Source organism: Eleutherodactylus coqui, chromosome 1 (genome assembly GCF_035609145.1).
Source record: "Eleutherodactylus coqui strain aEleCoq1 chromosome 1, aEleCoq1.hap1, whole genome shotgun sequence".
In the NCBI taxonomy this organism is placed as follows: domain Eukaryota; kingdom Metazoa; phylum Chordata; class Amphibia; order Anura; family Eleutherodactylidae; genus Eleutherodactylus; species Eleutherodactylus coqui.
In genome coordinates, this window is record NC_089837.1 from 96,419,985 (window position 1) to 96,435,048 (window position 15,064).

Consider the following 15,064-nt stretch of genomic DNA (forward strand, 5'->3'; position numbering starts at 1 on the left):
TTATCAGAAGTTATTCACTTACCTATTCCGTTGCTGGCGTCCTCGTCTCCATGGTGCCGTCTAATTTTCAGCGTCTAATCGCCGGATTAGACGCGCTTGCGCAGTCCGGTCTTCTTTTCTGAATGGGGCCGCTCGTGCCGGAGAGCAGCTCTGCCCCGTCACGTGCCGATTCCAGCCACTCAGGAGGCTGGAATCGGCAATGGACCACACAGAAGACCTGCGGTCCACCGAGGGTGAAGATCCCGGCGGCCATCTTCACCAGGTAAGTAAAAAGTCACCGGAGCGCGGGGATTCAGGTAAGCACTATCCGGTTTTCTATTTTAACCCCTGCATCGGGTTTGTCTCGCGCCGAACGGGGGGCTATTGAAAAAGAAAAAACCCCCGTTTCGGCACGGGACAACCCCTTTAAGTATTGATTTAAATTTGTTAAAACGTGTGAAATCCGCAACATAAAAAAAAGGTTTAGTACGGTGTTAGCCAGTAGAGCCAAGTGGGATTGTCCTCAGTGAGAGAAACCAAGTAATCTTGTAGATATGATACCTTTGAGCCTGAGGAAGGATTGATAGAAGATCCAAAAGCTTGCTGTAACATCATGTATTTTTGTTAGCCATAAAAAGGTATCATATCTACAAGATTACTTGGTTTCTCTTGCTGGGAACAATCCTAACCCGCAAAGTCACGGAACAGATTAGCGTGTGTGTGATTTTTGACATACAGAGATGCATTTTTGCTTAAAATTCACATCACCATGTGTGAAAAGATAGCGAACGCTTCCATTGTCTTCAATGGAAAAAAAATCAAAAGCGTATGGAATGCAACTTCTTTCAAGGTCCCATTGAAAACAATGAGCAATGTTTTCCAATGGAACGCCCAAATACAGACCATGCTTCGATTCTTCTTTCCCTTGTACAATAATCTCGCTCGGGTTACTACACCCTTAGGCCTCCTTCCCACGAACGGATTTACGCCGTGTAAATTCGCTGCAAAAATCCGCTGCGTTGCCCCTTGTTATTAGGTTCTATTGAACCTAATAGCACAATGCTCACGATGCGCAATTCCACCGCGGAATTCCGCACCGTGAAATCTTCCGTCCTCACCCGCGGCATGCTCTATTTGCCGCGGGTGTACGCGCTGACGGCTTCCATTGCAGTCAATGGAAGCCGTCCGTTCACGCTATCTCCCGCTGTGGGCGTGTCACATGACGCGACAGCGGTGGGCGGGGAAGCGTCTTCACGCTATCTTCCGCTGGTAAGTATGGGGTCTCTGGGGGGCGCCGTGACGGGCTTCACTGCGGAATATTACACAGCGGAGCCCGTCACGCTCGTGTGAAGCCGGCCTTAGGCCGTCTTCACACAGATGTTGAGATTTGTGCATTGCCCTCATCGTTTTCAATGGCAGCATCAAGCAATCTATAACTTAAAACAATGGGAGAAACTCAGCGATCCTCCACTTCGGCTGACACCCCCAGCAGAGGATTGCTTCTTCCCTGAAGTGAAGCCAGGCCGTTTTGGCATGAAAACTTCTCGCAGCCTCGGAGAATTCACATGGGGAGGAGCGCGAGATGGGCGCAGGCTTCACGGGCCCATATTGTGCTTGCCCGTGTGAAGTTAGGTGGAGAAAATATCCACTATGTACATATGGCCTTAGGTTAACATCCTGATGACAAAGCACGCACCTAACCAATGGACAAGAGTTCTGATCAGGTCGTTCCTACTGCTAGCCCTTTCTTCAGACCTGCATTGTTTGAAAGTAGGGCTGGCTGCACCTAAACCGTAAAAAAAAGTTGCCATAAAAGATAATAAACATACAACCCCTAATTCCAAGTAAAAAACAACGCAAAGGTAAGTTAACTTTATTGGACAACAGGTATAGTAAGTATCTGCTGCAGATACAAGATGTTCCATTGGTTTCCCATCCATGTAACCATCAGTTAGTGTATTATTAAATATGACCAGTCACTCACGGGGAGCACTAAAATCTGTGCATCAGAACTGTATGCAAGCACAGAGCAATCTCTGGCCGGGATAGGACACGGTAACAATTATTTTCCTATTCTTTGCACCACCCAGTCCTGTTGGCACAACGGGCATCGGTTGTTTTGCTTCACCCACAGGGACATGCAGCAGTTGTGGAACGAGTGATTGCATTCTCCCCATACCACTGCAAGAGAACAGATGCCATTACTGATCATACAAGGACGGGTTTATTATAATGTAGAGTCAAAGCTCTTATTATGCATTATAACAGCAGGAACTACAGACAAAGCAGGCCAGGAAATAATCCCCCCCAAGAGTTATTGGGCAGGCGGGGGGGGGGGGGGGGGGGGGGGGGAATACCACAACTTATCACATTACTGTAGGTCCTGGTTCAAGCAACCCAAAAGTATAAGAGAACTTCTTGCAGGAGTGCAGGATTCCTGACCTGTCATCTATGCACTTCTCCGACATACCATTACTAGAAGTGTAGGATCTATACAGTACACAGTATGCTCTTTTAAGAGACTTACCCAACAATGATAATACCTTCTTAAGAGAGCAAAGAGATTAAAGTAAAAACCCTGCTAATCCTGGCAGTCCCTGACCCCACTAACCTGTTACCATGCGTCTCAAAGTGAAAACGACTAGAACCAGCAGAAAAAAAGTGAAACAGTATTCATGGTAGGTGGCGCAATGATTCAGTGTTACTTTTTTTTAATATACTATGCTTTTAGCTAGAAAAAGTAACTGAACCCATTGGACTAACCCGATATATACACTGGTTATTAAAACATTGTGGACTGATTGCTATCCAAGCCACAATTGTAGATCATGTCAAATCTAGCTAAACAAATAACGTACGAACAGTACAGCCAGTCACGTCTTATTGAGCACATTGGGTAAACATCCACAGGGAGGAAGAGTGAAACGATTGAAGTTTAATAACCTATAGATCCTCTCTTTAGCAGAAATCACCTTCAGCAAACATTTCCTGTAGCTGTAAATAGGATTTGGACAATGCTGAGAAAGAATTTTGGACTATTCCTCTCTGCAAATGTGTTTCAGTTCATCAATATTTCTGGGATGCCTTGTGTGCACAGCCCTCTTCAGGTCATGCCACAGCATCTCAATAGAGTAAGGCTGCCTTCAACACGGGCGTCAAAAATTGAGCGAGACGCACAAATATGAACCCCATTCTTTTGAATGGAGTCATACAGCATTGAAAGCAATGGGAGAAACTCTGCGATCCTCCAATCCTGGATTGTTTCTTCCCTAAAGTGATGGTAGGCTGTTGTGGCATGAAAATGCCCCAGTTTCGGGGAATTCACACGGCGGAGGTATCCACGACCCCATATCACACTCCCCTGTGTGAAATTAGCCTTAAGGTCAGGACACCGACTTCGCCATTTTAAAACTCATTTTTTTAACCATTCTTTGGTGGATTTACTTGAGCATTTTGGTTGATTGTCTTGTTGCATCACTCAACATCTTTCTCACCTCTTTCAGGATTACCAGTTGTACTCAGAGTGAGTTTAACAGGATGTCCACTCCTAGGAAGCATAGTGATAGTCCTGAATTTCTCCATTTGTAGATAATTTATCTGTCCATGGATTGATAAACACCCAGGTCTTTAGCAGTGTTTTTGTAGCCTTTTCTAGCTTCATGCATCTCTATGGGTTAATGCACACAGGGGGAAATTCCACCGCAAGATTTTCCATCCATGCACGCTGCCATAGGATTGCATTGGTTTATGCAATCCTATGCAGACAGCCGTAATTTGACTGCATGAAAACTCGTGCGGTGAACAAATAGCGGCCTGTCCTCCGCTGACGTGCCGGCTCTGCTCCGCCCATGTACGGCTATGCGCCAACCAGCACATTGCAGAGCACAGAGAAGACGCCGAAGGAGGCGAGCAGTGGGTTACGGGTCACATCTCGCTGTGAGAATTCGAATCGCAGTGGGATCCGACCTGGCTGTCTGCATTCACCCTATATAACATGGCCTTCTGAAAGTAGTTTGCATCTAGGACTGGTTCACATTAACCAATCTTTATTATGAGGAACATTGTCTATAACCAATCTTTGTGCACCTTTATTGAATGGGCAAAGCACCTGTCACATTGATATTTCCAATCTCATCTACTTAAGTGAAACTTCATTTGAATATTAGAGTTCATCCCCATAAAGCCAATCATCGGCCATATGTAAAGGGCAATGAACAAGCACCAAATTGACATGCTTTGTCAATCGTTGCTCATTACAGCACACCGATTTTTGACCTGTTTAAATGCTTATTTTTGCTTTCTACACTGAGGAGGATTGCTCAACGTGCTCTACAGAAGACATGAACAATACAACAGAGAATGTGTTATTAGATGGTTATCCATGTTTTTCTACAGCATACACACTGCAACAAAAATGACCTGATAACTTTATTCAGTATGATTACTGTGATACCAAATTTATATAGTTTTTCTTTGCTGTACTACTCTTAGGTTTTTCCGAAAATATTTACTTTTTTTTTCCAATTATTTTCCGCTGCTACCTTCTTAAAGCCATAACTTTTTTATTTTTCCGTTGCCATAGTTGTGTGAGGGCTCATTTTTTGCAGGATGTCCTGTAGTTTCTATTGGTACCATTTTGGAGTACGTACGACTTTTTAAATTGCTATTTCTTGGAGACAAGTTGACCAAAACAAGCCCAATTCTGGCGTTGTTTTAATTTTTCCTGACGACGTTCACAGTGTGGGTTAACTAACGCTTTACTTTGATAGATCGGGCTTTTATGGATGCAGCAATAGCAAGTGTGTTTGGGGGTTTTATGTAGATTTTATTATAAATATGGCAAATTGTTTTTTTTAAACTTATTACATTTTTTAATAAAACTTTCTCAAATTAATTTTTCCTTTTTTTTTTTTAAATACTTACAATGGTTTCATCGCTCCTGCAGTATGATGTAATGCCATAGCATTACATTATAGCACGATCTATTAATCTATCAAGCCACACCACAGGCATGGCCTAATAAGCAATCTGCAATGGCAGCCCTGGGGCCTTTCAGAAGGTCCCCGGCTGCCATGGTAACCCGTGATTTCATCGCAGGGGAACTGTGCAGGACTCCTGAACATCGATCAGAGCTTTTAACATTTTAAATGCCCCGATCAGCGATGCTGCTTATCGGAGCTGTCGTGGGCAGGTGTTGGCTGAAAGAAAAAGCCGGCAACCGCATTGTATGGAGTGGGATCGACCCCACACCCCTACATATAAACTCCTAACCTCCTAACGTAACTGTACATTCTGTAGCATTAAGGGGTTAAAAAGGCCTTGTGCTATTACTATAGAGATAGTCTCGGGAAGAGATAACTTCTTTCAAAATTCGGCCACCAGAACAATCACCTGATCGCACTGGATCCTGTGATGGGCACACCGATGATTTTCACAACCGAAGCAATGGCCAGGTCGGAATTGTTCCCTGCAGTAGTAGGGGGATTACCGTATATACTCGAGTATACGCAGAGTCAATAAGTTTCACCACAAAAAAAAAAAAATGGTAAAACTTTTTGACTCGAGTATAAGCCTAGCTAGACAAGTATATACTAGTTTAAAAAAAACAAAAAAAAACGCAATACTCACCTCCCAGCCGGCGTCTGTGTCCCTGGCGCGATGGACTCCCGGGTGTTGTGGCAAGCTGCTTGAGACTTCTCCCTGCTGTTAGCTCCCTGCTCGGCTTTGAATTCTCCTGCCGTCAGCGCTGTGTAAGTAAGCGCTCTGATTGCATCAAGCGCCAGCCAATAACAGTCGATGCTTGATAAACCAATCACAGCCATTCAATGATGTCATTCACTGAATGGTTATGAATGATCGGGCACCAGCTGTGATTGGCCGGCTCTCGATCCAATCACAGCGCTTACTTACACAGTGAGCGCTTACTTACACAGTGCTAACGGTGGGGGAATTCAAAGCCGAGCAGGGAGAAGTCTCAAGCAGCTTGATGTACCGCCGGGGACACAGACGCCGGCTGGGAGGTGAGTATTGCGGGTTTTTTTTTTTTTACTTCACTCGAGTATAAGCCGCAGGGGGGCTTTTTCAGCACAAAAAAAAGGGGGTGCAAAACTCGGCTTATACAGTAATGGTCATCCATGAGCACAAGAACGCCTCAAGTCTGCCAAAATGGAAGTGGCTCTCCATTCTAGCTTACCCAGGGGGCTCCAAGCAGAAAGCCCTCTCTTTGATTTCCTTATGCTCCAAAAGGATATATAGACAGGCACCATCTACATGAGACAATCACGTTAACAAATCTCAAGTGGACTTCAAAATTCAGTGAGCAGAGGATGCTGAGATCCATGTAAGCAGGTCCAGAATTGATCCTCTCGGATCACTATCTGATCCACCTCAAGCCCCCCATCCTGCCACTGACCTGCACATCTAATATGTTAGCCTGATGCCATACCTCTGTTATCCAACAACTCTGCCTCATGTGGATGCATTATGTAACTACACGCTATGCCTCACACTCATCATCACCATAGCATCTACAGGGTGGGCCACCGAAAAATAGCTGGCAGCACACTTCTAAAAGCGGTCTTAAAAAAAGAGAAAAAAAAATCTGTCTGTTGCTCGTAATAACCAATCAGATCATAGCTCTCATTTCTTATACTGCTGTGGTAAAACGAAAGCTGCACTGTGATTGGTTGCTATGGGTAAAGATTTTCTTTTAGACAGCTTTCATAATAGTAATCCTTATTTATATAGCGCTAACATATTCCGCAGCGCTAAGAGTGGGGTGCTGGCCTACGTTTCTGTAGCCCACCCTGTAGAAGAAACCTCAGTGGAATGTTGTTCACCGGCAAATATTCTAATTAATTAGATGAGCTAAAAATAAAAGAAAAGCCCGTGGAGGCTTCTGAAGAACTCCACCATTGGCTACAAAAGTAGGCCAGTGGGGGGACACGCAAAGGGGACTCCATGCTGGTTTGCCTGAGTATCTCATGCACGCAACGCCTTTGCATTATAACTATTATTCCTAATTCCACGGAATGATTTCCTGGGAGAGGCTTTCTACTAGTGCCGACACAAGGCTGGTGGTATATATACACATTATTACCACAGCCAGTATCTGGTGCGCTGCGGGCACTATAAACTATAACCCGAATTCTATTGATTGCCTTGCAGAGCATCAACACAGACCTGCCATGGCCAAGTGTGTTGTCGGATCCCTCTTGCTCATAAAAGACGTGAACCTGATAATAAATGTATACTGGAGAGCAAATATATTACTCCCCAGTATACTTTTATTATGAGATTCATGTCTTTTAGGAGCAAGAGGGATCCGACAACACACTTGGCCATGGCAGGTCTGTGTTGATGCTCTGCTTCCCCTATAGACACTAACTGTGATTTTGGCATGCTAGAGTCGGCAGGTGTATGATCAGTGTGACATACCTACACAATCCTCCTGCTTGTTCTCAGCTTGGCACCGCAGGCAGGCATCTAGAAAGGACACAAACATACACCACTTAATATAAGACCAGACAGGTTTGTAAACTCCGAGCCCTTTCGCACAGAAGTATGAGTAGCGCCCAAGACTCTCAGGCACAACTCGGACAGCACACGGTCACCCCATCCACGTGCTGTTTGATACACGCAGGAAGTGGACATTGCATGTCCCACTGTAGTCCACGATATGGACCAGGACACCACGGGCTGGGATTTTTTTTTTCCACACAAACCAACCATCTATGTGAAAAACCACCCATGAGTAGCCTAATTGGCTATAATGGGGCCGAGAGCCGTCCATAAAATATACAGATGAATGGCCCTGAAGGACCAAGCATGAATGCTGACGCCCAGGCTGGGGAGGAGATCTTGTTAGGAAGCAATGCTTCTTGCTCTGTTCACACTAGCGGCATGGCTTATGTTTAAGATGGAGCTACGACAACCGCGACAGATCAGCGAACCCTGAAAGAATCCATTGGATTAGTCAATTCCCAGTATTTTTGGCAGGAAGAATAGTGCTAGCCCACATGTGATGCCCAACACAGAGCCTACAGTATGAGTAAGGGTGCTGTCACATCTGCACTGGGGTTCTGCTTTACTGCTCCACGGGGAATCCCAGTGGCTAAATGGTTCTGTCTCAGGACTAAACCGAATAGCACCGGACGGACCCCATTGACTATATTGGGTTCCGTTTGGTTTCCTCTCAGCTACCCGGCTTTTGGATAGAAAAAAAGCGTTGCATGTAATGCTTTTTCTTGCATTATTGGAGCCAGATCTGCACTGGAGCCTTCCACCAGAGGTTCTAGCACAGATGTGAAGCCGGCCTTAGCTGGGCCCCTCATGCCAACCAAGTCATAGAACTTTCTTCAGATCCCCCATAGAAGTCAATGAAGCTGCAGTAGAGGGGCAACAGTCTGGAGGGGTTTCCATAGTTCTGACAGAAGACTGAAAATCTGCAGATTGCAGCAACTCTGAAGGCCAACAGTGCAGACTCAGCCAATCGGAATGCTCTGCTGCACACCGGATCACACTGACGGACCAAATCCATCCCCTATCTGGCAAATTCTTGAGCAGGTGAGGATGGGTTTTTTCCCTGTATTTTACACATTCCTGAGCCCCCTGCTCCTTCTGCCGGACCCAGCGGTATCAGATGCCGCACAGCAGTCATTGGGCATATGCCGCTGACTTTCCTGCATGCAGCACAGACATTGTGTTGCCAACAGAGTCCACTGCGTGCAGGCGAGTAGCAGGCCGGGCCACCATGGTGATGGTGGGGCACACAGAGGGCTGGGGGAGCAACATCTAGTTGGTTTTTTACCGTATACTTTTGTTCTCGTTTCCCCCATAATACAGTATTTAGGTGTTGCAATGGATTAACCCCTTGAGTGGCACGCCCGGAAATTTTCCGGGACGAGCTCCACTGCCCATAGCAATATAGCCCAGAAGATTTCCGGGCTATGTATCACTATGGGAGCTGCAGAGCACAATGCCACAAGCTGTGACAGTGTACTCTGCCTGCACAGACCCACATAGAGCAGTGCAGGACTTTGGGGTTAAAGGGGTTGTACCAGAGCTTCCCGTTATCTCCCATCCACTGCCCCCCCCCCCCCCCCCCCCCCCACAGTGAGGAGGAAATCAACGGAGTGTTGGTCTCACTTCTAATAGGACCGCTGAGATAACCGGCTCGGGGATCTCCATCAGCTACATTGTGAACCGAGCGCTGATCGTGCGTGTGCCCAGCGCTGCGTTCACAGCGACGTCACTGCGAGGGGGAAAAGCGACAGCAGCGGTATCAGGAGAGCCGGACGCGGGAGTCTTGTTGTGGAGATCGGTGAGCCCCCCACTGACCAGCGAGTTATCCCCTATCCTATGGGAGGCACTACACCCGTCCACATGATCAGTGCTGGCCAATCAGAGCAGCAGGTCGTGTCTTAGACTACTGAGGTATATTAATACACAGTGCGCAGCAGGCAGGCAAAGAAGGTGGGCGGCCATCTTGGTCTCTCCGGGGCGGAGGGTCACTTTAAAAGAGACTGTCACCCATTTGTAGCCCTACAAGCTGGGTGAGCCGCTGAGTCCGGGATGTAAGAGAAGGGGGGCGTCCGAACAGGATGGAATGTCTACGTGGACCGTCCACACGGAAACTCTGCGCATTTACAGCAAAGTGGACGTGATTTCATAAATCTCACGGAAATAACCGCACAAAACACGTGCGGAATTCAGTTCTGCAGTTCATCAATTTTATCAATGTTAACATTGTGGAATTCACCCCTTCTCAATGAGGCTGCCTACCCGCGGGCGAGTGCGATACCAGGCCAAGGAATGCCGCCGATGCCGCGCTCACCAATGTGCGTTTTCACATTGATGCAAAGCGTTTTTTTCTGGCAGATAGCCTCCCATCGCTTCCGTGAAGTAGCGATCCTCCGGCGCGGCTCTCCGCCATGTTGGGGGAACAGCAAGCGCTTCCCATTGTCTTCAGGGAATACGAAGAGATAGGACATGCCGCGGGAAAACGGCGTCACGTACAGGATGCCATCCAGAAGAACACATATCACTGGCCGGAGGGGTGAATTCTATCGAGAATACGCAATAAAAACCGCACCAAACAGCGCAAGACTGGAGGCAGACCGCCCGCTGCGAGCCATCCTCCGTGTGGACCCAGCCTTATACTTACCTCCCCCGCTGTCAGCGCGAGGAGCAGTGCATTGGATGGCGCACTAAATGGTTCACCCATTATAACATCAGACCAGGCGGACTACTTAGTGTGCGGCTCGATGCACTGAACCAGGGGAGGTAAGTACAACACTTGCATCCCCGGACTCTGCGGGTCACCTATAAAGTAAGCCTATAGGCTGACAATAGGGATGAGCAGCTGACGGTCTCCCAGCACCGCCCCCGCGGCCAGCTGATCAAGGAGGGGGGGGGGGGGGGGAATCATCTCCCCCTCCCCCCACACCCGCGGCCGTCCCGTTGTTGTGCTCCCCAATGCAGTGCAGCGCACAGGGCATGTGGCGCCTCCTGCTGCAGCCACTAGTAGCACCGGGCACATCAGTACCAGCAGCAGACCTGTAGCCGCAGGCCGGACGCAGCTCACCCCCGGCGGCTCTGCTCACCCATGACCTGCACCCGGCAGATGGCGCACGTGTCGCACTCCACGTCCCAGCTCCACATCGCCACCGCGTTCCATTTCTTCAGAGAAAACATCTTGACACACGGACGGGTGAGCTCCGCCCGCCGATCGGCCATACCGGTAAGAGGAGGGATGGGATCCGCCCTCTCCAACGGCGTGGGCAGAGGCGGCAACCAATCAGCGATGCGGAACGGAAGAGCCGGAAGTCTGGATGGTGAAGGCGACCAATCAGAAGGCAGAAGCGTGCGGCATTGCCTTAAAGGTCCAATGACATTGAGAGCTGCTGACGTCAGTGATCTGGGAAGAGAGTAATTACAGGTGATGACCAGCAGGGGGAGCGCGTCTGAAGATACAAGAGAAGTCTCCAAGCTGTGATTCTTTGTAAAGTCCTGTGTTTAGGGCTTATTCACACGGGCGTATTTGCAAGCGCAATACACAGAGAATAGAACCCATTGATTTCAGTGGGTTCGTTCACATTTCTATATTTAATTGTCACATTTCGGTAGTGCATTAAAAAAATAGAACCTGCGCTACTTTTCAGCACATTAGCGCACTAAAGGTCCCCATAGAAGTCAATGGGGGTAACGTAAATGCACATGCAGTATGCAGGGAAATGTGTAATACGCTGCATAATCGCACTGGAACTTATTAGATATATTAGCCATTTCAAGCCGTGCAACTTTGTTTGCTGCGCGAAAATGAACATGCTCTGTGGGCGCAAAAAAGTACGGTGAAATACGCCAATATGCGCAAAAAAAGCCTCAGAGTGCGCAAAAAAATTGCACTGAGGTGGGCACAAATGTGCATGACACCAGACTTATTCACATGGACGTATTTGCGTGAAGAAATTGCGCACGCAATACACAGGGTATAGAACCCATTTATTCGTTAGTTTACAAGCGCGCACTTTGCATGCGCAATTTCATCACGCAAAGCAATATACCGAGAAATTGAACATACGATACTACTTAGCCATTTCCATGTTAGGTACTGTGGCTGCGGGTGTATTTTTCACACGCAAAAAGTATAATAAAAACACATTTGTGCTCAGAAATACGCAAAGCCCATTCAGAAAAAACAGCGCAAATGTATACACTTGTGTGAATCCATCCTAAACAGACAAGCGTGTGACATAATACGCTCGCTCCTGTGCGATAAACAAATGTATATACTCCTTATGCCTGCGTATATACGGAACATAATCACCCTGCCTTGATTTAAAGGGTTAATTTGAGTAACGAGGTGCCGGTGATGGCGGGTATGCGCTGCGTTTAGTGCACACCCGTGCGGGCAGATGTGCGTGTTTGTGCATCTCCCAATAGACCTCTATGGAGATCTTTGTGCGGAAAACGCAGAAAGATAGATCAGGTCCTATTTTTTTGCGCATGCGAAAACATGTCCGTGTGCTGAACACGGCACATTGACACGCGCCATTCTCATCCAAGAATCGGACAAGATTGGGACCGGCGCGGTAGCAGGGTGTACGGGTCTGAGCGCTGAAACACATTGGTAGGTTTTTCTTTCCCTGTAGAGCCATGATAATCGCGGCCGTATAACGGATCTCTATAGGAGTTCAGGGGTTTTGTTTTCACTGCGAGAATTTGGCCATGAATACTACGGCCTAGAAAAAAGGAGCTGCCGTATGTCCCCCGCACGTAGTGAACACATCGTGTAGGGAAGAGCAGGCAGCCGCTATCTTCCCGCCTCTTTTTTCAAACTCCTGCACTCTGGTGCAAAGTTTAAACTGCCAGCGAGGGAGAGAAAATCTCCCTCATTTTGGAGCAACTACGCTTCCCCCCCCCCCCCCTCCTACCCACCCATCTGTACCTGTACCCATACCTAAACCATGCTGCATACAGCTGCAAAACAAATTTACATACATGATCTAGCCCCTTGGTGTAATCTTTCCAAACATGACTCCTTTTCTGGACTACATGAAAATTAGTTTGTAGTCCCCAAGGGCTCTTTCCCACGAGCGTATATTGGCGGCCCTTTTTAACAGCAGGCCGATATACGCTGTGATCTGATGCATTGGATTCCAATGCATCAGATCACATGGCCGTATTCCCGGCACATAAAAGCGCCCGACCTGGCCAATATAGCGCCTGGCGCTTTCACGTCGGGCCGAAAAGATCGTCCTGGAACGATCTTTCCGGCCAGAATACGTCGGCCGCTGCATGGGCTCTTATGGGAGCCACTGACAGCGGCTGATGAAGAGAGGTGGTAGGGAGTTTAACAGCGTGACTGCTAAACTCCCTCCCTCTTCTGTCCTCCTCTCCCCTCTGGCTGTTTGCAGTGGGAGGGTGTGGGTCAGGGGCTGGCTGCGGACAATGGGTGGGGAGGGCTGGGTATAAGCTGGTATAACCTCCGTCCCACCCACTCCCATTGCAAACAGCCAGAGGGAAGGAGAGAGCAGCTGAGCTGGCAAGGGGGAGGCAACGGCATTGCGGCCTTGGCGTATATGCGCCGGGCCCATGCCGTCTGAACGGGCGCACAAATGTTAGAGTTGTGCACCCGGTCATGCATTTTTACGGCACCGCCGGGCACACAGAAAAACACCTATGGCCATGTGAAAAAGACCTAAGGTTGTGTTTGTTTTTTGTTGCATTTTTAAACCACAATCAAAAACACTGCCTGCTCTATTCAAAGACTACGTGAATTTGTAAGAAACTACATACTTCAAAAACTGCATGTGGATTTAAACAATACAGGGGGTCTTTTTAAAACCACATGCAGGTTTTTGATGCGTTTTTTTAATTGTGTGTAAAGTGTGCATTTATATACAGGAGATACCCAGGTTATACCAGCATGCTCCATATCACTATATACAGGAGATGTATAACTTATACCAGCTGTACATATATAATTATATATAGGAGATACCCAGGTTATACCAGCATGCTCCATATCACTATATACAGGAGATACCCAGTTATACCAGCATGCTCCATATCACTATATACAGGATGTATAACTCATATCAGCTGTACATATATAATTATATACAGGAGATACCCAGGTTAAACTAGCATGCTTCATATCACTATATACAGGAGATGTATTCCTTATACCAGCTGTACATATATAATTATATATAGGAGATACCCAGGTTATACCAGCATGTTCCATATCACCATATACAGGGAGATGTATAACTTATACTAGCTGTACATATATAATTATATGCAGGAGATACCCAGGTTAAAGCAACATGGTCCATATCACTATATACAGGAAGATTTATAACGTATACTAGCTGTACATATATAATTATATACAGGAGATACCCAGGTTATACCAGCATGCTCCATATCACTATATACAGGGAGATGTATAACTTATACCAGCTGTACATATATCATTATATACAGGAGATGCCCAGGTTGTACCAGCATGCTCCATATCACTATATAAAGGAGATGTCTAGCTTATACCAGCAGTACATATATAATTACTGTATATACTCAAGATACTCAGGTTATACCATCATGCTCCATATCACTATATACAGGGAGATGTATAATTCATACGGCTGTACATATATAATTCTATACAGGAGATCCCTAGGTTATACCATCATGCTCCATATCACTATATACAGGGAGATGTATAATTCATACCGGCTGTACATATATAATTATATACAGGAGATCCCTAGGTTATGCCAGCATGCTACATACATGAAGATGTAACCCTGGATATCTCCTGTATATAATTATATATGTACAGCTGGTATAACTTATGCCAGCTATACATATATGAATACATACAGCACTTACTTCGGATAACACCACATGGTCGCCATTCCCCTCTTCCGCTATCAGAAACCGCCGGCCTTACTAATCACGCGCTCGGCAGTGCCGTGACAGATTGCAGTTGTGACGAATCACAACTGCAGTCTCTCAGTGGAAGGGAGAACTGCGCGTCGGTGGAGTCTGCAGCGGAATTGGCTGTCCCGGGTAATGGTCCTCCCCTTTCTGAGCGTCACCCACAGCCGACCTGCGGGCCAAGTCGCAATTACAGGACCTATCATCTTGGGTTTTTTTTTCTACCAGCGCCGTAGTGCAAAATTTAAACGGTTAAAGGAAAAATTCTACCTTGTTCATGCGTAAATGCGCACCGTAGCGGCGAGCATATTTTGCGCATGCGCTCATCTGGGAGGTGAAACTTTAACTTTTTTTTACTTTTACTATTGGAAAACAGTAATCACGTGACCAGGACCCGCGTACCGCGGCCTCCCGTGTAATCTCCAGGCTCTTGGCTATGTTTGGTAGCCAGGAGCAGGGAGATTTTAAATTACCCTGGCAATGCGCGGCTTTTGCACATGCATCCGAGATTTTGGCTGCGGGCAAATGCGCAGAAGCCGGGAGCAAGTCTGCGGATAAATCCAGGGGCCTTAGACATGTAATGTCATCTCCCCTCACGGATATGATCTTGAACTTAAACTTTTTTTTTCTTTTTTTT

At 46.9% G+C, this 15,064-nt stretch overlaps 1 protein-coding gene across 1 annotated transcript; it reads right to left on the bottom strand.

Annotated features, from left to right (window-relative positions):
- Positions 1-1,836: 1,836 nt before the first annotated feature.
- Positions 1,837-10,761, bottom strand: RNF7 (ring finger protein 7). Its single transcript, XM_066598146.1, has 3 exons — positions 10,584-10,761; positions 7,417-7,464; positions 1,837-2,160 (listed from the first exon to the last, which is right to left on the bottom strand). The coding sequence occupies exons 1-3, from the start codon at positions 10,714-10,716 to the stop codon at positions 2,042-2,044; spliced, it is 300 nt and encodes a 99-aa protein (XP_066454243.1). The 5' UTR covers positions 10,717-10,761; the 3' UTR covers positions 1,837-2,041.
- Between the last annotated feature and the right edge of the window lie 4,303 nt (positions 10,762-15,064).

Bases quoted from the DNA above. Each gene is read 5' to 3' on its own strand.
- RNF7 (XM_066598146.1), bottom strand. From the start codon at position 10,716: ATGGCCGATCGGCGGGCGGAGCTCACCCGTCCGTGTGTCAAGATGTTT. The intron at 7,465-10,583 runs GTGAGCAGAGCC...TGTCCTTTCTAG, and splicing joins CTGCCGGGTGCAGGTCATGG to ATGCCTGCCTGCGGTGCCAA. The intron at 2,161-7,416 runs GTATGTCACACT...GTTCTCTTGCAG, and splicing joins CAAGCAGGAGGATTGTGTAG to TGGTATGGGGAGAATGCAAT.